The 23,425-nt window shown below is 54.5% G+C and overlaps 2 protein-coding genes across 21 annotated transcripts in view; one reads left to right on the top strand and one right to left on the bottom strand.

Annotated features, from left to right (window-relative positions):
• The window catches only part of HDAC7 (histone deacetylase 7), a 57,115-nt gene extending 37,226 nt beyond the window's left edge, over positions 1–19,889 (top strand). For 9 of the 19 annotated variants that reach the window (XM_015886849.3, XM_015886853.3, XM_015886848.2 and 6 more), the window contains 24 exons: positions 7,752–7,948; positions 8,621–8,711; positions 9,489–9,603; positions 9,750–9,865; positions 10,021–10,143; positions 10,617–10,726; positions 11,075–11,191; positions 11,373–11,571; positions 11,735–11,943; positions 12,180–12,383; positions 12,927–13,152; positions 13,592–13,725; positions 14,110–14,230; positions 14,326–14,375; positions 15,602–15,709; positions 15,823–15,878; positions 16,096–16,183; positions 16,463–16,582; positions 16,902–16,999; positions 17,093–17,211; positions 17,379–17,512; positions 17,727–17,811; positions 18,027–18,165; positions 18,485–19,889. In XM_015886849.3, the coding sequence (XP_015742335.2) occupies positions 7,752–7,948; positions 8,621–8,711; positions 9,489–9,603; positions 9,750–9,865; positions 10,021–10,143; positions 10,617–10,726; positions 11,075–11,191; positions 11,373–11,571; positions 11,735–11,943; positions 12,180–12,383; positions 12,927–13,152; positions 13,592–13,725; positions 14,110–14,230; positions 14,326–14,375; positions 15,602–15,709; positions 15,823–15,878; positions 16,096–16,183; positions 16,463–16,582; positions 16,902–16,999; positions 17,093–17,211; positions 17,379–17,512; positions 17,727–17,811; positions 18,027–18,165; positions 18,485–18,530 (3,005 nt within the window). In that variant the 3' untranslated portion in view covers positions 18,531–19,889. Of the gene's footprint in view, positions 1–545; positions 1,447–7,751; positions 7,949–8,620; positions 8,712–9,488; positions 9,604–9,749; positions 9,866–10,020; positions 10,144–10,616; positions 10,727–11,074; positions 11,192–11,372; positions 11,572–11,734; positions 11,944–12,179; positions 12,384–12,926; positions 13,153–13,591; positions 13,726–14,109; positions 14,231–14,325; positions 14,376–15,026; positions 15,341–15,601; positions 15,710–15,822; positions 15,879–16,095; positions 16,184–16,462; positions 16,583–16,901; positions 17,000–17,092; positions 17,212–17,378; positions 17,513–17,726; positions 17,812–18,026; positions 18,166–18,484 lie in introns of those variants that run through there. The other 10 variants (XM_085534084.1, XM_085534081.1, XM_085534085.1 and 7 more) reach the window with 5 other exon arrangements.
• A 381-nt stretch (positions 19,890–20,270) lies between these two features.
• On the bottom strand, positions 20,271–22,977 carry LOC107325715 (twist-related protein 2-like). 2 transcript variants are annotated; one of them, XM_032441077.2, is made up of 2 exons: positions 22,302–22,977; positions 20,271–21,756 (listed from the first exon to the last, which is right to left on the bottom strand). In XM_032441077.2, exon 1 carries the CDS (start codon positions 22,791–22,793, stop codon positions 22,308–22,310), a length of 486 nt encoding a protein of 161 aa, XP_032296968.1. In that variant the 5' UTR covers positions 22,794–22,977; the 3' UTR covers positions 20,271–21,756; positions 22,302–22,307. The 2 variants fall into 2 exon arrangements, with proteins under 2 accessions (XP_032296968.1, XP_085390218.1); XM_085534092.1 differs by having other exon boundaries at positions 20,506–21,569; positions 22,302–22,927.
• Between the last annotated feature and the right edge of the window lie 448 nt (positions 22,978–23,425).

The following is a 23,425-nucleotide window of genomic DNA, read 5'->3' as shown; positions in this document are numbered from 1 at the left end:
TGGTTGCCACTGGTGTCCCTGTAGGAGTGCAGGAGTGTTTGCTGGATCCAGGCACACTTCAGCTCCCTCTGTGCTGAGGATTTGATGCCTGCATCTTGCCCCATTGCACCAGCTTAGAGCTGGAGGATGCATTTTACAGCTTCTTGCTGAGGACCCAGGGCAAAGGATGCCAGAAATGTACCTGTGCAGGAAATTGAAAGTGTTGGTGGCTTCCTTCCTCTGACATAAATAGCTCTTGCCCTAAACCCCAGCTTCTTGCCCTAAACCCCAGTCTCAGCTTCAGTGCTGGTTGGAGATGCTGAAGCACTGTGAGCCCTATTCCCTATGCATCCCTTTTCCTATGAGCCGTGCCAGTGCTGTTCTTCCTACTCCTTGCTCTCCTGCTCTCTGCATTGGGCTTGAGTTATTTTTACCTTTTTTTCATGACCAAATCTGGCTTCCATCCCCAGCATTGGACCTCAGCCAGCGTTTGCCAAAGGGGTTTCCTTCTCTGCAGCCTGCAGAAAGGCCTTGATTAAAGGGCAGATCCCCTTGAGGAGTCACTTGGTATTGTGGGAGCTGAGGCTTTTGTCTCAGCAATTCCACATCAAGCAAAGCACCGCTTGTGAGCCCAGAGCTCCTCCCTGGGGGGGTTATGAGTCAAGCTGGGCTCTTGCTGTGTTGCACGCAGCAATTAAAATGAGAAGGAGACAAAAAAAAAGAAGGGCTGAGCTGGAACATTGGTGACAGCAAAGCAACGACCCAGCACTAAGCAAGGCTGCTGCAACCTGGAGAGGCTTAAAGCAAAGGGGATGGAGAGCTGGCTGCTGGGTGGGATGCTGGGCGCACCTGCCTTATGCACCCAGTAACACTGGGGACCCCCAGAGATGCTTTGGGCACCAGAGCAAGGCTGCCACGGTCCAAACCGGTTGGGAACGCTCTCCTCCGCTTGTGCAAACGGTTGGTAATTGAGGGAGAGGTTTATGTAATCGTTTGATCTCTCCTCTGCTTCCCTTGGCACGGAGGCAACATCCTCTCGTGCTGATGTAAGGAGCCGGTGCTGGAAGGCGAGGTGTCCTGCGTGCTGCTCCGAGCTCCGCACCCACCTGCTCCGGGTGCAGGGAGAGCTGCCAGAGCCTCAGCAAAGCATTGGGAGAACTGCAGGAGGGTGGTGGTGCTGAGGTTGGACACTGTCTCCTTCTGGAGCCTGGGCTGAGGGAGGAGATGGTGCTGCTGGAAGACACCGGGGTGCTGGAGTTTGGGTACAGCACGAGGACTTACTTGCTTGGAGCTGCTGCGCATCACCTGCTTTCGTCTCCTCCTTTGAGGCTTGGTGGTGTTTAAGGCTTCAGGAGCAGGCTGTGGGATCACCCCTTGTGCAGCTGCTGTGGGATCTGTGCCTGCAAGGTGAGGAGGTGCACCATGCTGCGGGCTGCACTGCAGACCCCATCCAGGCTGTGATACCAGGTGAGGGGCTTTGGGGAAGGAATCCAAGGGGGGGGGATGATTCCTCTCTGTGCTCTGCTTGGCTGAGGACTTTTCCTGCTTCTTGGCACTTTCCAACAGCAGAAGCTGCCCACGTGACTCTGGGGAGCACATAGTGCTGCTGGCTTTCCCTGCAGCAAAGCTCTTTGGTGCTGGATTTCTATGGATTTCAGGGGGGAGACTTCCCAGGGACAGCTCAGGTGCTGCTCTTTGGGATGGGGCCGGTGTGGGTGGAAACTGCAGCCAGAGGTGTCCAGCTGTGGCAGGGATAGATCCTATATCCACCCTGTGGGCACCACTTTGTGCCAGGGTGCTGCTCACAAGGATGCGGTCTATCTGCAGAGCAATCAATAAATACTTAGTACTTATTCCTATGCTGCCTGCCCGTGGCTTGATTCAATCCTGTGCCCTTAGGCTTGAACCACCACCAGCTTTCCAGGCTCATCTCTTTCTCAATGCTTTGAAGGTTTTAAAAGTACCCCCCTACAGCAGGGGCAATATGGGGGGGGTGGGGGGCTGAGCTGCTGGCATGCATGCAGGATGCTGTGGGAGCTGTGTAGAATGTGAAGGAAGCTGCTTGGTTTAAGCATTGCTTGAAGGAAAATTCAGGGCTGGGAATACAATTTGAGGCTCTGGGGGGTAATTCTATGATGCAGGGTTACCTGGAATCCTCTTGACCGCCTTCACCCTGCAGGCAAAACACTTTGGAGGCCAAACCCAACAATGTGGATTTGGGAGCACTTTGAAAAGCTGCTTTGGAAAAGGCACCAAAACACAGCTGCATGGCTCCTGCATCCTACCTGGTAGCATCCTACCAGGATGGATGAGGTTTTCTTTCCCCTTTTTGTATTCCAGATAGGGAGAATAGCCCAGCGAAATTAAGATTGGACTTTTGCATCTCCCAGCTCGCTGCCAGCATTAATAAGAGCTGCAGCTCCAGGTGCAAAGCATTTTTGCTCTGGTGCTTGTGTAATGCAACCTGACCCCAGCAGCAAGCTGTGAGATTTTGGGTCCTGGAGTCATAAGTTTCAAAATGTAACTGCACGTATTTGTGGGGAGAAAATTCCAAGGAGTGCTATTAAATGTCTGACTCAAAGGTCATGAGCTGCAAATAACCAGTGGGAGTCATCTTAGCCAGCCCTGGGCTGTTTGCTGCTTTATGTGGGTCTCATTTATGGCTCAGGTTCTGATTTAGGTGCTGGAAATAACCTCAGTAATGTGTTTTGCTCACAGGTGTATGTGCATGGGGTTGTTGGTTCCAGGTGCATTGCTTTTAGTAGTGCTGGCACATGCTTTGGTTACAAGGTTAAGGTGGGTACGGCTGCTGGGCTTCAGTCATCAGGTGCCTTGGATTTTTCTACAGGGGAGGAAAAGAAAATGAGGTTTTGAAGAGTCAGAGTGAAGGGAAGACGCAGTTATAACATTGTGGAAAAAGTCTTTAGGGCTCGTCATAGAGATGCATCATCCCCTTCTTGTTTTGGAGCAGGAATGTGATGTCTGGTAGGGAGGAGTGGGACCCACCCACATCAAGCCCTTGGGGCTGGAGTGAGCATCAGCTCCCCATGCTGCCCCTGCAGGCCTGGGGAGGAGAAAAACACCCAAATGCTCTGATTTTATGGGGTCTGTGCAAGCAGGTGGAGGTGTGGGAGCAGAGGGACACGTGGAGCATCCCCATAGGGCTGCAGCACCCATGTGCCACATCCCTCCCCTTCACCCCAAGGTGAAGATAACGGGATGATGATGCTTTTCTCAGCTTTGTGGGGAGCACAGTGTTCAGCCCCATAATTAAAGCCACTATCTCAGTCCATGTGCCCTAGGGGCTGCAGGGAGGTTATACGAGGTACCCCAGCTCTGGGATTTCCTATTGCTGGAGTCCCAGCTTTGTGATCTTAACGTTATTTCAACATAATCTATTTTGTGTGTGTGTGTGTGTGTGGTTTCTTATTTAAGTGTTTTTAATTTGAACAAATCCCCCTTGGGCTGATTTTTTTTTCTGTTGCTTTTGCGTGGCTCTGGAGAAAACCTTTTTTCCTTTTATTTCAGAGGAATGTTTTTAATCACATGCATTTTTCAACCCGGCTGAACCCTGAACCTTTCACAGCTCATCAGCAAAAAAGATGGGAAAGGGGTTTCAAAAAGTGCATATAGCTTGGCCTCAGGCAGAGCTATAGGGCTGTATTGAGGGCTGCAGGACCTGGAGGTGAAGGGCTGCAAAGACCCACAGCTTGCTTTGCTCCATGCATTTATACCATTTGCTTCTGCTTTTATTTCCCCATTATATAAGCACAGGTCACTGCTGCTCATGCCTGGTTAAAAACCAAAGGATATCGAAGCAAAGATTTCTTGTTGCTTTCTGTTTTCATTGAGGGTGGCTCTGTATGCAGCAGCCTGGTTCCCCATTGCCCCCAGCAGAGAGTGAGCTGCACCAATGCAGTAATGCACTAAAGCCTGAGAAAGTCAGTGCTGCTGCCTGTCAAAGAGCATGGCAAGGTGGGAGAAGCCCCATATCCAGTGCTTGGAGGTCACTTGCAGCAGGTATCACCCCAAGAAGGAGATAGCATAGAAAGCAAAGGCTTCACTGCAGGAAAAAGCAGCAGGAAAATGCCTATAACTTAGATGGAACCACGCTCACCCTGCAGCTTTCCCAGGGCCTGTTGCAATCTCCCCTTTCCACGGAGGAAGGGTGGAGCTGCAGTGTGACCTGCACAGGTGGGGAAGGTTTGTGCAATGAGTTTGGTTGCCCTGGGCCATCGCCTCCGCACAGGGCCCCACTGCTTTCCCCTCCTTGGCTTCCTCCGGTTGCGCTGGCGGAGCAGTGTTTTCCTCCTTGCCACCTGCCTGTACCCAGTGACCCAAAAAAACAACCCTGGCACGGTGGCACTCACAGGGGTGACTTCACCCCCTATTGCATGAGCAGTGCTGTGCTTTTATTGCACCCCAAAGCCCCTCCTGGGCTGTTAATGCAATGCCATGCATGGTTAGTGCAGGGGAATTGGTGTGTCCTTGCAGCGAGGCTGGCTCTGGCTGCATTTTGGTGGCAGGGTGATGCGCTGCTGAGCTCTGTCCTTCCCATGTGAATGTTCTAACCAACTAAAAATAATTCACACACAAGATGTTGGCAGCCAAGAGAGGAGCCTGGCCTCGAATCCTCTTCTTCTCTGGGAGCAGGACGCTCGCTTTGCCTTACCCCAATGGCTCTGCAGTGGGTTTGGAGCATCCCTGTATCAACCCCTCTATGGGGTTTTCTGTGTCCTCATGGCACTGGGGGCTTGCAGGGGATGGGAGCAGCCCCCTGGGAGCCCTTGCAGTGCTGGGTTTGACTCCAGGCCCTTCCTTGGGGTGAAGGGAAGAGGAGGAGCGCACTGCTGGCCGCCTGCCCCCGTCATGCGGAGCTCCAGAGAGGAGCTGTGTGCTGTAGCTCTTGGCTCACATCCCAGCTGTGAACCCCACGTGAATTCAAGCCACGGAGGGGAGCTGACAGCCGAACCCTTAGGGAAGGAAAGGGGCTGCGTGGGGGCACCTGGAGCTGCAGGAGGGGTGGGTGGCAGCACTGGGGTGCTGTGGGTCCCAGGGGGTGAGGCTGGGAAGCAGCTGTGCCCTGGCACTCGGTGTGCGGAGCAGCGCTGGTGCCTCTTGGCTGCAGGGATGCTCGACTGCCTTTTTCCTGGCTTGGGGCACGCAGTGAGGAGTTGTTTTTCTGGCTGCTGTCCCGCACGGCCTCCCTCCCTCCCTCTCCTTCCTTTGCGCTGCTTTGGAGTTTGTTTTTAAAGAGACTTAAACAAAACCGCCCCTTTTGCTGCCTGGGGTTCAGCAGCTGATGGATGAAGGGGTGAGAATGGGGCTGTACATGGAGCTCTATGTACATCATACATGGAGGGAGGCTGGGGCTGCTCTCAGAGCTCCCCTGGATGCCATCAGCTGTGGGGATGGGGGCTGCAGCTTGTTGGGCTGATCTTATCCTCCCCATCCCCTTCCTCAGGGTGTTCCTGCACACACGCAGCTCTCTGTGTATCTCCGAGCCAAGCAATTATGTTTGGAGTAACTCGTGTTATTTTGCTGATGCCTGAAATGTGTTGTTACAAACAACGCCGCGACGCTGGAGAATAAATCTCCAGCAGAGGGAAACGAAGGGAGCTTTACCAAATCCTTTGTTAGTGTGCTGACTTGCCATCTGTTAACGTGGCTTTTTGTATAGGCAGCATAAAAGCAGGGCAGAGGAATTTGTATGGGAAAGTTGAGTGCTTTAATGAGTGGTTTCTCATTCACTGACTTCACTACAGATTCTCGAGGGAAATCAGGGCCTTATTTCCCCAAATAGAGTTATTTTGGAGGTGGACAACGCAAGCATCTCTTAATAGTAGTTGGCTGCTGTTATAATCAAACTATACAGTGAATTGTATTAAAGCTGATCCCAACCTCTGCGCCTTGGATGCAGGATGGTCTGGATGGATGTGGGTGGGTGCTGTTAAAAGTCCCCATCTCCCACCCTGAGGTTTGTTCATTACAGCCCATCCTTGTGCAGACACAGTGCATTGGGAGAGTGCTGCAGCCGAGCATCCTCCTCCTCACTGGGTCATGGGAACCATAAGCAGGGAGGAGGGAGCCTTATCACTCCCATCCTTCAAAATTGCTGATGTTTAGCAGGAATGAAGGGATGGCTGGAGCTGGGAGATGGCTGGAGCTCTGCGGAGATGGGAGTGAGCGCTGCAGCTGCTTGGGCAGCAGAGGATGAGCTGTCAGCACTGTGAAGGATGTCAGCGTTTTTGGAGCTGGAAGAACTGAAGCAAAGGGCTGAGGATGGAGCAGAGGGGTCTTCTGGCTCAGGGTAACTTGTGTTGGTTCAGATGCATCTCAGTGTTGATGCAGCCTATGGGCTGGGGGTTGCAGCACACCCCCTCCAGCCCCAGGGCATGGGAGCTCAGCAGCATTCAGCCTCCAGCTGTTATCTCCCACAGCCTCCTATCACCGAGGCTGTAGCAATTAGAACTAATTAGCCAGAGACAAATGAAAACCCAGGTGGTTATCAAAGAGATGTAGAGAACCAGGTCAAACCCAACCATGGGGCTGGGAGCATCAGCTCCAATGGGCTGAATCTTGTTATGTGTGTTTTGCTGTATAGGGAGATGTTGGCCTTATGGATCAGGGGCAGCTTTCCCTCCTGGCACTGCAGGGGGCTGTGCTGGGTTTCCCTGTTGCATTGCTGCATGGCAGGGCTCCTACAGTATTGCAGTCGTCAGCACAAGCTCCTTGATGCTGTTGAGGCTGAGATTTGCACAGCGCAGGGTGTGGTTCTCTGCCTATAAAAATAACATTTGCATTTATTATTATTTTTTCTTTATTTAATAATTGGAGCTGCTTCACTGCTTTAGGAAAACAATTAGTTCTTAGGCTGCAGTGGCTCCGTCCCTCCAAATGCATTCCTGTGCAGTGCTTTTAATTCTAGATTTCCTGCCTACCTGCTTGCTTCCAGCTTCTTTCGTTCTATGCTGCAAGGTCTGAAGCATTGAGCTGCCATGGCTGCGTGGTTTATGGGATGCCATGGGTCCACTGGGGCTGTCTTTGCATCCTTCAGTCACTCCTGTGCTTGCTCATCCCCTTTCTACCATGCTGTGCTGCATGGAGCATCCCCAGCAACCTGCACTGGATGTGGCTGCTCTGGAGGTGGCAATGTCCCACTGCATCCATCTGGCTTGCAAGACTGCTCCCTCCATCCCTGCTCCTGCAAATGGCACCATCCGACCTTTGTTAAGGTCTGCTTGTATAGAGGCAGAGCAGCAGAGGTGGCATTGCTGCTCAGAGCCTGAGCCTCCAAAGCAATATTGCAGGTTGTGGGATTTGGTAGCAGCATTGCAGCAGTGCCGCGCTGCAGGGTAAGTGCTGCAAGGCTTTAGGAGCTGTGTGGTTAAAGTCTCTTGCTGCAATGGGTGCTTTAGTCCCTCTCTAGAGAGGGTTGGTTTGAAGTGGTCTTGTGAGGTTTGAAGGGGTTCCCTGTGTGACATGGGAGTGCCTTCAGTTTGCAATGCCGTGCTGTCAGGGAGAGCTGCCTGCAGCGCCTTGGAGGCACTCCAAGGGTGTATAACATACAGGATTTCTGCCTGGATGACGGAGGAGGCTCTCACAGGCAGCAGATGGGATGTGGCAAGCCCTTCTCAACAGCAGGACACATTCCTCTCAGTGCCCTCCTGCACGTCGGGATATCCTCATCCCCATCCTAAAGGTGGGAGGCACAGGAGGCCCCTCTGTGTGCTGCCTCTCACCCAGCTGCACCCTTCTTTGTGTCCCAACAGCTGCTGTGACCCCGTGCACCTCTCCACGGGTGCCCCAGGCCGTCCCCATGGACCTGCGCATCGGGCAGCGTGTTGTCAAGCCCGGCTCCGACACGGCGTTACTGGCTTTGAAGCACACGCAGCAGCTGCAGCACCAGCTCTTCCTCGCCAGCCTGCACCAGCAGCAAGTGGAGCAGCTTGCCCACCAGCACGTCAGGGTATGGATGCTTCTAAAATACTTTTTCCCCTGTGAAGCGTGCACAACTCATGGTGCTGTGTGTGTCTGCCAGCATAGAACCATAGGTTGGCTTGGGTTGGAGGGGTCCTTTCGTGATCATAGAACTATAGAATGGTTGGGTTGAAAGAGACCTCAGTTCCTCTAGCCCACCCATTGCCCTGGGCTGATCACACGCCTCCATCAGCTGTCCAGGGCCCCATCCATTGCTGTGAGCACCTCCAGGGATGAGGCGCCCACACTTCTTTGGGCAGCAAAGAATTTCATCTTCACATCTCACCTAAATCTCCCCTCTTTAATCTGTTCCCCTCCCCCCGTGTCCTGTCACTATCAGACCATGTAAAAAGTCACTCTCCCTTCTATTTGTAAGCTGCTTTTAAGCACTGGAAGGCTACAATGAATTCTCCCCAGAGCCTTCTTAGGGCTGAACCTTCCAGTTCCCTCAGCCTTTTTCCATAGCAGAGATGCTCCAGCCTCTGAGTATCCTTATGGCCTCCTCTGGACTGAACGTCTCATTACATCCAGTTTGCAGCAATGAAACAACACATCCTTGTCTGCTCACTGATTGTTGTAACAATCTGTTGCAGAGATGCTCCATCCCTGTTGCACAGTGTTTCAGGTCCCCTGGTGCTGACAGTGCCCTCTCCTCTCACAGGTGACCATGGAGACCTCACACCGTGAAGCAGAGCCTGGGCAGCAGGAGCAGGAGCTGCGGCAGATCCTCAATAAGGACAAGAGCAAACGAAGTAAGAGCCTCAGTGTTGTGACACGTGGCATTTCCACCTGGGGAGGCAGTTCCCCAAAATCAGGGGGGCCAAGTTCATGGGGAGTGAGGGTAAAGCAGCTTAAAGCAGGGGCTCAGCAGACAGTGCTGCCTTTAACCAGGCTATGCTCTGCGTGCTCTTGGTCTGAGCATCTCTGTCCTGAGCATCAGAGAGCTTCAGGAAAAGAGTGTGGGGAAGCCTGGATCCTTGTGAGCAGTGAGCTGCACTCAGTAGCTGCATCACAGAACTCACTAGTCAGGATTTGTCCTTTGTGTCCTTCTTATTGGTGCCAACCAAGTGGTAGCAGTAGATCCCTGCTTTGGTGTTACACTCTGCCCAACAGCCACTGCAGTGCTGCAGTCGAAACTGGCAGTGCTTGTGCTGCCCCATGTACAGGCCAAGGCACAGATTACCTTCTAGAGCTGGCAGATCCAGGCTGGAGCACAGGAGGGGTCGATGGGGTATGCTGAGAGCTGGGTAGTAAGTTTTGCACCATGCAGGAGAGCAAACCTGCTGCTGCAATCTCCCTGCGCCATCTAGTGCCTGCTGCACTAGGAGTTTGCTGAGCTTTTGGAGGTGCAGAACTCTTCATAGATTTGAGTGCAGCTGTTCCCTGTTTCCATGAGCTTTCTGCCCACTTGCCCTTTGAGTCTGAACTCTCTTGGGGTGCTGATATTTTTCCAGTGATATTTTTCCTGCTGAGGTGCAGGATAGGCACAGCCACATCAGCTCCTAATCATCAACGTGTAACACCCTCAGGTGCAGTGGCCAGCACAGTGGTGAAGCAGAAACTGGCTGAGGTCATCCTGAAGAAGCAGCAGGCAGCAGCTTTGGAAAGAACCAGCAACCCCAACCCTCCAGCAATGCCATACAGGTAAAACAAGAGCACCCTGGGTATTCTGACCCACCCAGTGCAGGGCAGCTGCTTGGGACCCTGCAAAAGTGGGTTTGAATGAGTCAAGGCATTGCTGATCATCTCAGCAAAGAGGTAAGAATCTCTGATGATGCTTTTCCCCATAGGACTCTGGAGCCTCTGGATCCTGAAGGTCCTTCCCCTCCTGTACTCAGCACCTTCCTGTCCCCGGTTCCTAGCACTTCTCTTGATCCCCCAGAGCATTTTCCACTCCGGAAGACAGGTAAGGCTGGGGGCCAACACCATCTCACTGCTGCCATGAGGCCATTGAGCTCGCTCCCAGGGGATGGCTGGAGCTGAGAAGTAACTCCACCAAATCAGTCTAGCTTTGCCCCTACCTGTGATGGAGCTGGGACTGACTGCCCTGTCCCCTCACAGCGTCTGAGCCCAACCTGAAGGTGCGTTGCAAGCCCAGGAAGTGCCTGGACCGCCGCAAGAACCCCCTGACACGGAAGGAAAGTGCTCCCCCCTCTCTGAAAAGGAGACCACCTGAGACCATTGGTGAGGGCTTTGCCTGTATGCAGAGAGTTTGGGAGATCAAGGAGGCTGGAGCAGCCTGGGGTCGTGTATAATGCCCACTGTGGGGCTCCAAGGGAGAAATTATTGTCTTAGAGGCTTGGCAATCATTGGTGCTCTCTGTGGGGCACAACCTGTGGGAGCAAGCTCTGTGCTGTGATGGTATAGGGGTGGATGAAGTGGGGAAGGATATTGCTGCCACTGTATCGTGCTGATTTTTGGGCCCTTGATTGACCTACAAGGCTGGAAGCATGCAAGGTCCTGAGCAAATACAGCTGGCTAGGCTTCCTCCATGTCTGACTGCATCTCCAGCTTGCCACCTTGCCAAGGAGAGTTTTGCCTCTAGGAGGCAAACTGGGGAATTGTTAGAAGGAGGGAGAGCTTTGCAGGGTTGGAGCAGGGCTGTGTAGCCCTTTCTGGGTATAGGTGTTCATTTTCCCCTTTCTTTTCACTCACAGATTCCTCCCCAAGCAGCAGCAGCACACCAGTGTCTGGCTGCAGCTCTCCCAACGACAGCCTCCCCGCCGAGCATGGAGCTCTCCCCACTGCCTCCAGCATGGCCCATGAGGTGAGCTCCTTAACTTTGCCTCTCTCACTACCATCCTGGGCTCAAGATAAGCTAGCATCCTCCCTGGGGACCCCAGTTCTGCACTGAGCTGCCCTTAGCCCAGCTGTCCCTGCATGGTGGGACCCTCTGCCCAGTGTGGTGATGTGCTGCCTTCCTCTGCAGCGTGCCCCAGTGCTTTCCTAGTGCATGTGCTGTCTCCATATGGGTCCCTGGTGCCCCTGGCCCTGGATGTTCTTGCAGGCAGCTGGGACTTTGCTGCCCACTTCTGCTGCCCATCCTAAGCTGCATGTCCCATGCTGAGCTCTGCAATTCCCAGAGCAGGAGACTGATGGATCGTGTTTGGTGCAGGCACCCCTGGCCCAGCGCCTGATGATGCAGGAGAGCTCCTTGGCCCAGTTTGCCCTGCAGAGTGCAGTCTCCCTTCCTGCCATCACACTGGGATTGCCAGCTACCACTAGTGCCAGGGTAGGTGACCTGGTTGTAGGAACCACCCAAACCTGGGCAGAGGGTTCCTGCAAGGCAGGGGGGGATCTTGAGGTTGTTGGGCTGGCTCTGAATAGTCTGAGGCTGCCCATGGGTATGGGGAGGACGTGCCATCCTCTCTCTGTGCCGTGTCCCATTACTAATCCAGCCCCCTTCTCTGCAGGGAGATGGGGATCGTCGCTCTCTCTCTGGCCTGGCACACCGGGTGCCTGTGCTGAACGGGCCTGTCCTCACAGGCACACACTCACCTATGTTCATCCCAGCTGGCTTGGAACAGCACGAGGCTGGGAGCCCTTTGTCCCCTCGGCTCCAGCCCGTCATCATCCTCGAGCCTTCAGTCACCCACACTCCACTTGTGGCAGGTAAGTGTTGAGCTTGGGCCAGCAGCACTCAAGGCATAGCACTGAGCTTCTTGGTTTCCCATTTCTCTTCCACAAGCTCCAGCTGAGGAGATGGAAAGCATTGATCTTAGCGTCTGCCCAGTGGACAAAGAAACGCCTCACCTCTCCTTCCTTTCCCCTGCAGTTCCAGGTCTGGGGACAGTCCCTTTCTCCTTCGCCCCATCGCTCATCTCTACAGAGCGCCTGTCACTCCCAGGCCACCACAAACCACTGGGCAGGACCCGCTCGGAGCCCCTGCCCCAGAACCCCAAGGCCATCCAGCAGCAGCTGGTGTACCAGCAGCACCATGCCCAGTTCCTGGAGAGGCTCAAGCAGCAGACGCACCTGGGCAAGGTAAGTACTGAGCTACAGCATGGGGTGCAGGAGGCACTGGGGGAAGGATCGCAGCCTTTTCTGCAGGGCAGCAATTATCTGATACCCAGGGCCAAGCCTGCATGCTGCTGCCTTGCTGTGAGGCTGTGCTCAGCTTCGTTGGCTCCCATGTCTATCATTCTTGGGCTCTGGGGCCTCCTCAGCCTGCCCTGTCCCCATCACCTCTGTGTGCTCACTTATCACCCCTCTGCTTGCAGCGCATGGTGAAAACCAGCGAGAAGCCCCGGCTGCGGCAGATCCCCTCCTCAGAGGACATGGAGGCAGAGGGGATGGAGGCTGGGGCTGAGAGCAGTGAGCAGGCGAGGGCACGTGTGGAGCCTGCACGGCCAGGGAGCAGCGGGAAGGAGCCTGAGAGGCCTCAGAAGATGCTGCAGCCTCAGGAGGAGCTCATCCTCCAGCAGGTAAGCAAGGAATGGCAGGGATGGGGCTGTAAGAAATGGAATTCCCAGCCCCTCTTCATGCATTTCAGAGTGCTTCTTATCTACATCTCGTGGTGCCGCGTGAAATTTTGCACAAACCCATGTCTTCTGGTCATGGGAAAGTTCAGCTCAGACCCAGAGAGCTCTGTAAAGAACTGCTATGTGTGTGGGGGTGCAGGCACCATATCTTTCCCTTTCTCAACTCAGGGACAGTTTGCAGTTTGACAGGGACAGTGATCAGCAGCCACCTCTGGTGCCAGCAAGGCTGGGCATCATCCCCGAAGTGCTGGCATCATCTCTGTACTGTTTCACCTTGCATCAGGGCTGCCCAGCACTGCAGGACTGAGCCAGCAGAGAGCAGCAGATGCTGCCTCATACATGCCAGCTCCTACAGAGCAGCTCCAAGTCCTTCAGCATGAAGGGAGCTCTCACATCCAGATGCTCCAGAGACATTCTCCTTCCTAGAAAGGTGCATGTCACTCTATGCTGGGTGATGTCATGCTTATTGCCACCTCTCTCCATCAGGCCTATCTCTGGGACCCCTACCCACGTGTGCAGCACCAGCTCCTCAAGCGGCAGCCCCTGGCTGATTCCACCATGGTCCCAACCGTCCTGGCAGGGCACAGACCTCTCTCCAGGGCCCAGTCATCTCCTGCCACCGCGACTGTCTCCCTCCCTGCCCAGGATACGACCTCCAAAGCACTCTCCCTGCCAGTGCAGGAGCAGACCTCCAAGCCCCATTTCACAACAGGTAGGACACTGCCCCTCGTGGGGGTGGTTGGGGGGGCTGTTGAATGTCACTCCCAATCTCTCTTGGACTCCTGAATTCCTGGGAGCACCCTGACTGGTAGAAGGTGCAGAGGAGGGCATGAGAGTTCCCTTCTCTTTATCTAAGTTGCATTTTCCAAGCAGAATTTTCCCTTCTGGCCCCAGAGCTTCCATCTGGCTCGTTACAAGGGACTGGTTTAGCTTCTTAAGCATCCAGGACAACATGTGCATCAAAAACCTTGGGGCAGAGGCTCACGTGGTTTTGATAAAAATGGTTTCATTCAAACTGGATAATTATGGGTGTTTTAGGTCCCAGCTTCAAACCCAGCCCTGGAAAAGGGGCAGCATTAGGGTTGGCAGCACTGAGACCTGGGCATCCAGTCCAGTCTGAGGATGACGGCTCTTCTTGGGTGTTGTTGCAGGACTGGTTTATGACTCGGTGATGCTCAAACACCAGTGCTCCTGTGGTGACAACAGCAACCATCCAGAGCACGCGGGTAGGATTCAGAGCATCTGGTCCCGACTGCAGGAGAGGGGTCTGCGCAGCCAGTGTGAGGTGAGGAGCAGGGGAGGGGGGTGCCCAACTTCCACTCCTTTTGTTCCCAGATCTTCCCAGCCTGTTTTCCACCACTATCCAATAACAAAGAGATCTTGGGAAGGGGTCTTACATTTGGCTGTTGCTGACACTGGTGTGACCATGGCCATGAGTTTGCTGTGCTGGAAGATGGGCACAATCCCTGCTGAGATAGAAATGAGGTGTTTTGCCAGCTTGGGGAACATCAGTGTCATCTCTCACCTGTTAGTCCTGATTTAATAGGACTGACTTTGGGCCATAGAGGGTTCTACAACTGTAGGAAAACAGTCTGTCTATGGCTTATCTGGGGAGGGGAACACATGTCCCATCCTGGGGTGGTTCAGTCATAACCCCTGTGCCCTGCAGTGTCTGCGGGGACGCAAGGCCACCCTGGAGGAGCTGCAGTGTGTCCACACGGAGCGCCACGTCTTCCTCTATGGCACCAATCCCCTCAACCGCCTGAAACTGGACAATGGGAAGCTGGCAGGTGAGCCCCCATCTGCCCTCCTGTGCTGTCCCTGTGCTATGTGCCCTTATCCCTGGTTCCCATGGCTCTGAATCCTCCTCGTCTCCTCCTTGCAGGGATTCTGTCACAGCGGATGTTCGTCATGCTGCCCTGTGGAGGTGTGGGGGTAAGTGCTCCTTCTTTGCTCAGGGTGTTTTTTGGATGGGCTTGTTTTATTTTTTCTGGCCCCACTGAGTGGCCTGAGTGGGGAGGGAGCTCCCAAAGCCATTGGGCTGCTCTCAGCCCCCACCCCTGTGTGTCTGTGGGGTGTCCCAAGGGAGCTCAGAGCCTTGAGGGTAGAAGCTGGTCTGTGGCCTCCTGTAGGAGCAGCAACAGCCTGCATGTGGACACAGAAAATTGTCCCAGCCTCCCTCAAATGGGAGCAGGACATCATTGTAGCACGGCTTCCCACTATCCTTGGGAGCATCCTGCCCTTGAATCAGACCTTTGCAGACCCTTCCCCCAGGGATCCCTGCTACCACAAACCCCTTGCAGCCACATCTGAGAGCCAGGGGCTTTAAGAGGGAGCAGATCTGTGGGACAGAGGGGACCCCAGCTGTGTGCACAGCATCTCACATCCCAGTGGGATAGCCAGGGTGCAGCATGGGCTTCCACCAGGGTCATGGACAGTGGCATGGGGACAGCAGCTTTCCACTTATCTCCAGACATTTCTGTGGCCTCTCCTCTCAGAGCTTGCTGCCCTGGTTTCTCTCCATTCATTGCATTCTCCTCTCTTCCTCTCTCCCCGTCTCTGTCCTTTTCTTTCTCTCTCTTTCAGGAAGGGTCTCACTCCATGCCTTCCTGCTGCCTCTTCTGGTTCTTCTCCTCTCCTTGCCCCCGCTGCTGGGCACCAGCTCTTCTCAGCCTCGTTTACATCCACTTTCCCTGCTCTGCCTCCCCCCCTGCCCTCCTATCGCCCTGCCCGAAGGCAGGGGCCTGGAGCTGCCCCCTTGGGGGGCAAAGGGGGAGCATTTGAATTGCACACATGGAGTTGATCAGAAGAGACTTGAGTTTTCCGGCTCTGGCTCAGCCCTTGACGTGATCCTGATCAAACCAAGATGTTTGGTTAAACAATAAAATAAGATAAAGAAGGTAACGAGCGTTTTCTCAGTCACTCCTTTTAGACCCTGGGTACAGGGCGAGGTGCTCCATGTGCAGAGCTTTCCTGGGGGGTCAGGGTGAGGAGCCTTTACCCTGACTGCTGTCCCCAGGTGGACACTGTGGAGCCAAGGATCTTGCCCCATGGTGTGCAGGGTGGCTTCATCCTCTGAGCAGGGTGGCTGGCACAGAGTGTGGGTTCCCCTGCTGATGTGCCCTATCCCCATCTCTATCTGACTGTTCCCTTGTTTGCAGGTGGACAGTGATACCATCTGGAATGAGCTGCACTCCTCCAATGCAGCCCGCTGGGCCGCAGGCAGCGTCACCGAGTTGGCCTTCAAAGTGGCCAGTAGGGAGCTGAAGGTAAGGAGAGGGATGGAGGGGCCTGGAGGTCCCACCAGTATGGCACTGAATGTCCCTGCAGCAGGAATGGCTTGATGGGGTGTGATCTCCTCATGGATTTTTTTTGTCCCCAGAATGGTTTTGCTGTGGTGAGGCCGCCCGGACATCACGCGGATCCATCCACTGCCATGTAAGGGCCCCTTCCCAGATGGGTGTTGTAGTGGAAGCCCCAGAATCTAGGTCAATACAGGGTCCCCCCAGGGGGTGATAACACTAATTGTTCCCTGTTAACAGCCCCAGGACCCTTCTGTACTCAGACTAAGGGGGGAGGGGAGGCAGAGCCCATCCTTTTGAGGGATGGGTGCTCGGGATCATGGTGCTGAGCAGCTCCACCTGCCTCATTGCAGGGGGTTCTGCTTCTTCAACTCGGTGGCCATTGCTGCCAGGCAGCTGCAGCAGAAAGGGAAACTCAGCAAGATCCTCATTGTGGACTGGGTAAGTTGCTCCTGTCCCCTAGAAGGTTCTTGTGCCTTCCCAGGACATCCCAGCTCTGATTTGGGGTTAGACCTGAGGGTAGAGAATCCTAATTGGGGTCTGGCTTCAGGAACATGGCTGGGATCTCCCTGACATGTCAGGGTGGGGGAATTGGGACCAGATCTGAGACAGGGGAGTCTGAAGCAGGGCAGGGATCCAGGTGCTTTTAGCTCCATTGAGCTGCAGGGCAGTTTCAAGTGCACAAAAAGGAGCCCTCACATCATCCATATCTCTCTGTAGGATGTTCACCACGGCAATGGGACCCAGCAGATCTTCTACAGAGACCCCGACGTTCTCTACATCTCTTTGCATCGTCACGACGATGGAAACTTCTTCCCTGGCAGCGGGGCTGCTGATGAGGTATGAAATGAACAGACAAGGCCCAAGATCCACACAGCTCTGCTTTGGGGCAGCCCCTTGGTTCAGTCCTACAAGTGAGAGACCCCAGGGTGTCCATCCCCTCCACCCTCAGGTGGAGGTCTCCATGGAAGCTGATCTCCATTGCTTTGCCTTAATGCAGAGTTGGGGTTTCCTGTTCCCAGAGTGCAGGACATGGTGAAGCATGGGACTGCTTACTGATGGTTATGAGGATGGATGGGATCTGACCCATGCATGGGTGGAGAAATGAATCCCTGCGGGCCACATCCAGCCCTTCACCATCATCCTTGCTCTCCCCCAGGTTGGTGCTGGCCCTGGTGAGGGATTTAATGTCAACGTAGCCTGGACTGGAGGCCTTGACCCCCCCATGGGTGACCCTGAGTATCTGGCTGCTTTCAGGTACTATTTTCTGCATTCCCCTACATTTCCCCCATCTTCAGGCCGAGCCAACCCTTAACCCCTCTTACTACTTGTTCTTTTTCACCCTGACAGGACGGTGGTGATGCCAATCGCACATGAATTCTCCCCCGATGTGGTGCTGGTATCAGCTGGCTTCGATGCAGCTGATGGCCACCCACCACCCCTGGGTGGCTACAAAGTCTCTGCTAAATGTAAGGAAGTACAAGCATCCCCATGAGCTCTTCCCATTGCTTGGCTGGGTTCTGGAGCTGGCAGCTCACAGGGACAGCTCTGAGTTATTCTGGCACAGCAGAGGGGGCTCTTTCCCCGCTGTGTTGGGCAGGGAGGCTGATGTCTGCCCCTTGGATTTCCTGGGCAGGTTTCGGCTACATGACCAAGCAGCTGATGAGCCTGGCTGGGGGGGCCATCGTCCTGGCCCTTGAAGGTGGCCACGACCTCACAGCCATCTGTGATGCTTCTGAAGCCTGTGTATCAGCCTTGCTGGGCAATGAGGTGAGAGCCAGGACCCCTGGGGGGACTGGGGGGGGGGGGGTTGCTGTGTCCCTGTAGGGCAGCTTTGGAGAATCTGCTCTCCCTGTCTGGTTGCTGGGACCTGTTGGGTGCACTGGGAGCAATGGGAACAGGGTGGAAGTGTGGGTTGTGGCTGTGAACCCAGCCTTGTGCACAGCTCTCTCCCTTTGACCCTTCCCATCTCTCCCTTTGGTAGCTGGACCCTCTCCCAGAAGAAAGCATGAGGCAGAAGCCCAATGCCAACGCTGTGCGCTCCTTGGAAGCCGTGATCCAGGTCCAAAGTGAGTGTCCTACAGCTGAGTTAGCGTGGATGGCCCAAGTGCTGCCATTTCCTCCTCTGTCAAGGGAAAACCACCCAGGGAATGAAGCACTTTGGAACCCTCCACCTTCCTCCCCCTCCCTGGAGTGGGTTGATGCCCCTTGCATGCGTTCACATGGGAAGCCACCTGGGCCACCCCTGTCCCAGCATCTATCCTGACCTTTGCTTCCCCTATAGGTAAATACTGGGTGGCCGTGCAGCGTTTTGCCTCCAAACTGGGCTGCTCCTTCCTGGAGGCTCAGCACCACGAGGCAGAAGAGGTAGAGACGGTCACAGCCTTGGCCTCCCTCTCAGTGGCTGTGATGGTGGAGAAGAGGTAATGCTCTTCATTGGTCATGGGATGTGCAGATGGCCCAAAGTCCATGTGCTGAGCTCTGAGCCTTGGGGATGCTTGGGTTGGCAGCAGGGGGTTGGTGTCCCACAGCCCAGTGAGATCTGGGTGGTGCTGGGTGTAAACTGGTCTCAGAGAGTGGGAGGTGGATGTTGTGCCCATTCTGTTCAATGGGAGCTCTGGTCCTGTAACCTTCTCATCCCAGGCAACAGGGCTAGAAGCTGGATATGTGAGGTGATAAGCACTGAAATAATGTGTTGTGTTGGGAAGAGCAGATCTCATCTCATGTACTGTGTTTCTCCAGGCCACAAGATGAGCCTATGGAGGAGGAGGAGCCCATGAACCAGTGATGAGCGGTGATGTTCTCTGCTCCCCTGCTTCCAGGACGTGGTTGGACTCTTCCTGAGCCCAGTGCTCACTCTTCACTCCTGGCTTCCCATTTGCCACTCACTCCCTGAGTCACGGTCCTGAAAGGGGCTGGACCTTTGGCTGCCACACATCCAAGAAAGGATGCTCCTGCAGCCAGCCCAGGAGACGTCCTCCTGCTTGGGACAGATGGAACACATCAACCTCCCTCTGCACAGCACGGTGCTGCCACCCTACACTGTGCCTGCAATCAGTCCCCAACCTTCAGAACCCAAAGTCTTTCTTGGGGATGTGCAAGAGGCCACCACCTTTCTGGTGCAGACCTGCCCTTCTCCTGGGATCTTCCTCACGCTTGGGGGAAGGGTTGGGTGTTGGGATGGATGTTGTGGCCACACCATCAGAACTCTGCACCCAGAGCTCCTCTGCAGTCAGCTGTCCTGTGGAGCAGCAGCTCTCTGTCTTGCTTGAGAGGGGAGAGGCTTTCAAAGGCCTCCCCAGTGCTCCTATTCCTCTCTGCTGGGGCACGAGGTGGGAAGAAGCATGCCAGTGCTGTGGGCTGTGACCTCATTCTGCACGAGAAAGGGTTTGGAAAGCATTGGATGATGCACCCATTGCTTTGCAGCTGGGGAAGAGCGAGGGCCAGAGTGTCTGCAGTGCCCAGGATTGCACCTGTGGGACATGTTAACCACTAACCAGAGAGCAAACCCTCTGGTGCTGGGGCTCTGATTTGCACTATATACATATGAGATGTGCTAATGTGAACCTTACGTACTCTTCTTTCCATGGGAATTTTGGGAACAAACACCTTGTGTGTGTGTGTGTGGATGTTACCGAGGTGCCTTCAGCCCTTTCCAGCAACCCGCTGGCCTTAAGGATCCGTGTCCTGCAGTCCCTGGTTGTCTTCCAGTCTCCCCCTTGGAGTCAATGGCACCTGGTTCCCCCTCTCCAGTGTCTGAACCCACTTCTCCAGCTGTGATCAGATCCAGTCCTGCTCCCTCTATGGGTTGTACTGGGATGACCAGAGATGGGCTCAGCCCTCTTGAAGTGCTGCATCCAGTTGGATTTGCCTTCTATTCTCATACTGCAACAGAGCATCCTCCCCCCAAGAGCCTCATCCTTCCCTGTGTCCCCCCCACTTGGGTTCTGGGTGTCACAGTGGGGTTCAATGGACAGCTAGGCTTGGTGGTGGGGGGGAAGGGGATGGATGGGGTGCTGAGCTCAGGGGGCAGCCAGGCTTCATCTGCAGGCACAGGGAGGAAATTTTGTATAAAAAAATAAAAGGAAAAAAGAAAGGAAAAAAAAAAAAGAATATATTGGAAAAATAAACATTTATGTGTCTCAAACTGCCCAGAGCTCTGGGGGAGGGTGGGAGGTGGGGGGAGAAGTCACTGTGTGCTATTATGTACTGCGGGTATCCTCTATGGCAGCCATAGACTTTGGGGCTCAGCACGAACCTGAGGCCTTTCCAAGTTGCTGATGGAGCCCATGGGCTGACCCACATCAGAGCTTTGGGGCTGGGGGCCTTTGGAGTGTGATCCACATGCATTGAATATCCCTTCCCCATCACAACTAGCGCATCCAGAGCAACGTTTGCAGCCCAACCCCATTGCAGTGCTCTTGGTGGGGCAGCATCCTGCACTGGGACCATAGTGCTTCCCCCTCTGCCCCCCTTCCCCAGCAATGGGACCCATTGGGAAATCCCAAGGCACAGATTACACAGGATTCAAGCAATTCATCATCCCTCTTATAGAACCAAATAGGGGCGGATGCTGCAGCTCCAAACAGAGAAGGGCACAGATGAGCCCCGTGGTGCCTTCAATACGTTTTGACACCGATTTCAAAGCGTTTCCTATACAGAGCTCCCTCCCAACTCCCCTCCCCGGGGTTCCTTCCCTACCCCTCTGTTTTAATGCCCTGCAATGAGACGTGTTTATAAACATCCTCCCGACAAAACAGACTCCGAGCAAGATCCCCAAAGGGAAGATTTATCCAAGGTCTTTCAAGATAGACAATTAAGTGAAGGCAACGCGAGAGAGAGAGACGATAAATCCAGGGGGGGACAAATGAAGGGCACAGAATATCGCCCTCCCATCTCCCTCCCCCTCCCCACTTTGTGCTCCCAGCTTCGTTTTCACCTCCAGCAGAATAAAAACCATTTCAATGCTCTGAGAGCTGAGAGCTTTCGGGGACTTCAAACATGGATTTGGTTGCCCGAGGGCTCCATCCCTCTTTCCCCGGATGATGGCTCCCGCTTAACGAGGGCACATCCCCATCCAGCTCCTCCAGCTCCCTTTGATATTTAATAGGCTGACTTCCATTCGCTGCTTTATATTAAGGTCCCTTTGCACACTCCGGGTTAATTCACCTACGGGAGAAGGCGAATGGAGCCTCCCCAGTGCCGGCACAGCTCCTTTATTATTGTTCTTTGCTCAGCAAATCCTCCTCCCATCACACAGCCCGAATTGGCAGCGAGTTATCAGTGCAACACGAGGATGCTCTGCCTGCAGCCAGGGATGGATGCTGAGGTCGGGCAATAAGAGCAGCCAGGGGGGGATTTGGTGGGGAGGTTTTTCACTTAGAAAGGTCTTTAGGGTCACGAAAGGACTTTCATTCCTCTGTTAAGCTCCTGCCGAGCATTCAACTCTAATAAAGAGGTCTGGAAGTCACCGGCTGGAGCCTGAGCTGCCCATCAGCCCAGACTGCAACCAATAGGAAGGAACCCTCACCAAAAAGCCCCGAAGTCCTCAAGGGAAAAGCTCGGGTCCATTAGCAAAGTGCTCCTCAGCTTGGGCTCCTCCTGCAGCTCTCCACACTCCGGTCACGTTTCCATCTCTCCTATAAGCAGAGCTGTGCTGTGCAGCCCCTCAACGTCAGCTGCATCCTCTGGTCCTCGGGGGTGGAACTGCAGAGCCCCACATTTGGGACCATGGGGTGGGAAGTAAGAGTTTAATCACGCAATGAAATCCCAATGGGAACGCTCTCCATCTTCAGCCGCAGTTTGCGCCTCCGTCTCCAGAGCTGCCCTGAAATTGGGGCTGTTTAGCAGTGAATTCACCCAGGGTCCCTGTTGGGGTTTCACTGGGGCTGCTTCCCAGCCTGGCAATGTCTCAGCGGGGCAGTTCTCCCCCTTTCCCTCTCCCTCCGCTCTTTCAAGATACGAGGATGGGGCAAAGATGAGAACTTTGTCCTCTGGCCTCGTCCAGGTTCACCCTAAAGACAAATGCAATGAGAACTGATGGAACTGATGGAGGGTCTGAGGGTGTCCCATCCCACAGCATGCAATGACACAGATGGGGACCCCACAGACACTGCATTGCAGGCTTAGGAACGGGGCTGTGCACCATTTCAATCCCCTTTTCTGGCCCTTTATGACCATAACGCAGCCACAGCTTTGGGCACAGCTCTTACAGCATCTCCAATAAGGCCAAGCAGCACCCAAGGAGGGATGCACCGAGGTGACCAAGAAAAGAAAAGGGATTTTTTTTTCCCATTGGGTGACCCTCATTGGGATGCAAGAAGATGGGAGTCCCCATTCCTCTTTCAGTTGTCTTCCCCAAAGCACAGGGTGGGCTCTGACCCCATCACCAGAGCTGGGACCTAGAAATTCCAAAGGAAAATCCAATCTTTCTTTAGGGATTTAGACCCAGCAGGATGAACTGGGTTTGTTGCAGCATGTGGATCACAAAGGGGGTGGGCTGGGAGATGCAGAGTGGGATGTAGGATGCGGGTGCGCTCTGCACCCTGGCCATACATACCCCGGCTCAGTGGGACGCAGACATGGACCAAGCCCCTTCCATCCTCCAGACAGAGAAGGCGTAGCTGAGCCTCTCGTGGGCCAGGTAGTTGCAGCTGGTGATCTTGTGGTCCAACTCATCGCTCTGCAGCACCTGGTACAAGAAGTCAATGTAGCGCGCAGCCAGCTTCAGGGTCTGGATCTTGCTCAGCTTATCGGAGGGCAACGTGGGGATGATCTTCCTCAGCTCCGCGAAGGCATCGTTGAGCGATTGGGTCCTCTGCCTCTCCCTCACGTTGGCAATCACCCTCTGTGTGTGCACATCCTCAAAGGACTGCGGCACCGGGCTGCGCTTGCAGCGTTTGCCCTGCGGAGATGTGGCTCTGCCGTCCTCCAAAGCTTTACCAGCTTGGCCTCGTTTACGGAGGCATTTCTTGTGCAGCCTCTCGCCTTCCTCCTCGCTGGTAACCAGGCTGCCTTCGGGAGACTCGGGGCACATGTTTTCTTCCTTCATCTTCTTGGCAGCCACCAGATGTTGTAACCAAGGAGCCTTTCCCTTCGTGCTCTCACGGCGCGCGGAGCATCGGTGGAGGTGACGCTCAGCATCCGTCCTTCAACCCCACCAAACTCCTCCAGAGCCCCGCAGAGCCCTCCAAGGAGCTCCGTTGGTTTTTCCTTTGGGCGAATGAGAGGAGGGCGTTCGGATAACTTTGGGGAATGGCTTTTGCTGATAGGGTGAGGAGGAACGGGGGCGGACCAGGCGCAGACCAATGCAGCGGTGCAAGGTAACGCAAACAGCATTGGAGCTTATGGGTTCCAGATTTCCTCCCTCCCTCCTCCACTGACACCCCCCAAGCCCTCCAGCACAGATGCTTCTGCCTGCTGCCCGGTCGTCGCCTATGCCGATGTGAACACCAGCCATGGAGGCCAAGGGAGCCCGATTTGGTTTTAGTCTTAATTTTAAGACCCTACAAAAGCCAACCAGAGGTTTTCATCCACCCAGAATGGAAGAGAAGACTTTCATCCATGGGATGTTCAAGTGGAAGCGTGGAGCAATGGATGCTCCAATGAGCAATGGATGTGCTCTTAACCCAATGGAAGACGTGACTCTGTTGGGCATCCACTGCTCTTAAGGAATAGCACCAA

This window comes from Coturnix japonica, unplaced genomic scaffold (genome assembly GCF_054131305.1).
Source record: "Coturnix japonica strain WE unplaced genomic scaffold, WE-NBRP24 Scf075, whole genome shotgun sequence".
In the NCBI taxonomy this organism is placed as follows: Eukaryota; Metazoa; Chordata; class Aves; order Galliformes; family Phasianidae; genus Coturnix; species Coturnix japonica.
The sequence above is the reverse complement of the archived record's forward strand: the minus strand, read 5'-3'. Positions and strand labels throughout refer to the sequence as shown.

Coding starts and splice junctions, on each gene's coding strand:
- LOC107325715 (XM_032441077.2), bottom strand. CDS start 22,793: ATGAAGGAAGAAAACATGTGCCCCGAGTCTCCCGAAGGCAGCCTGGTT.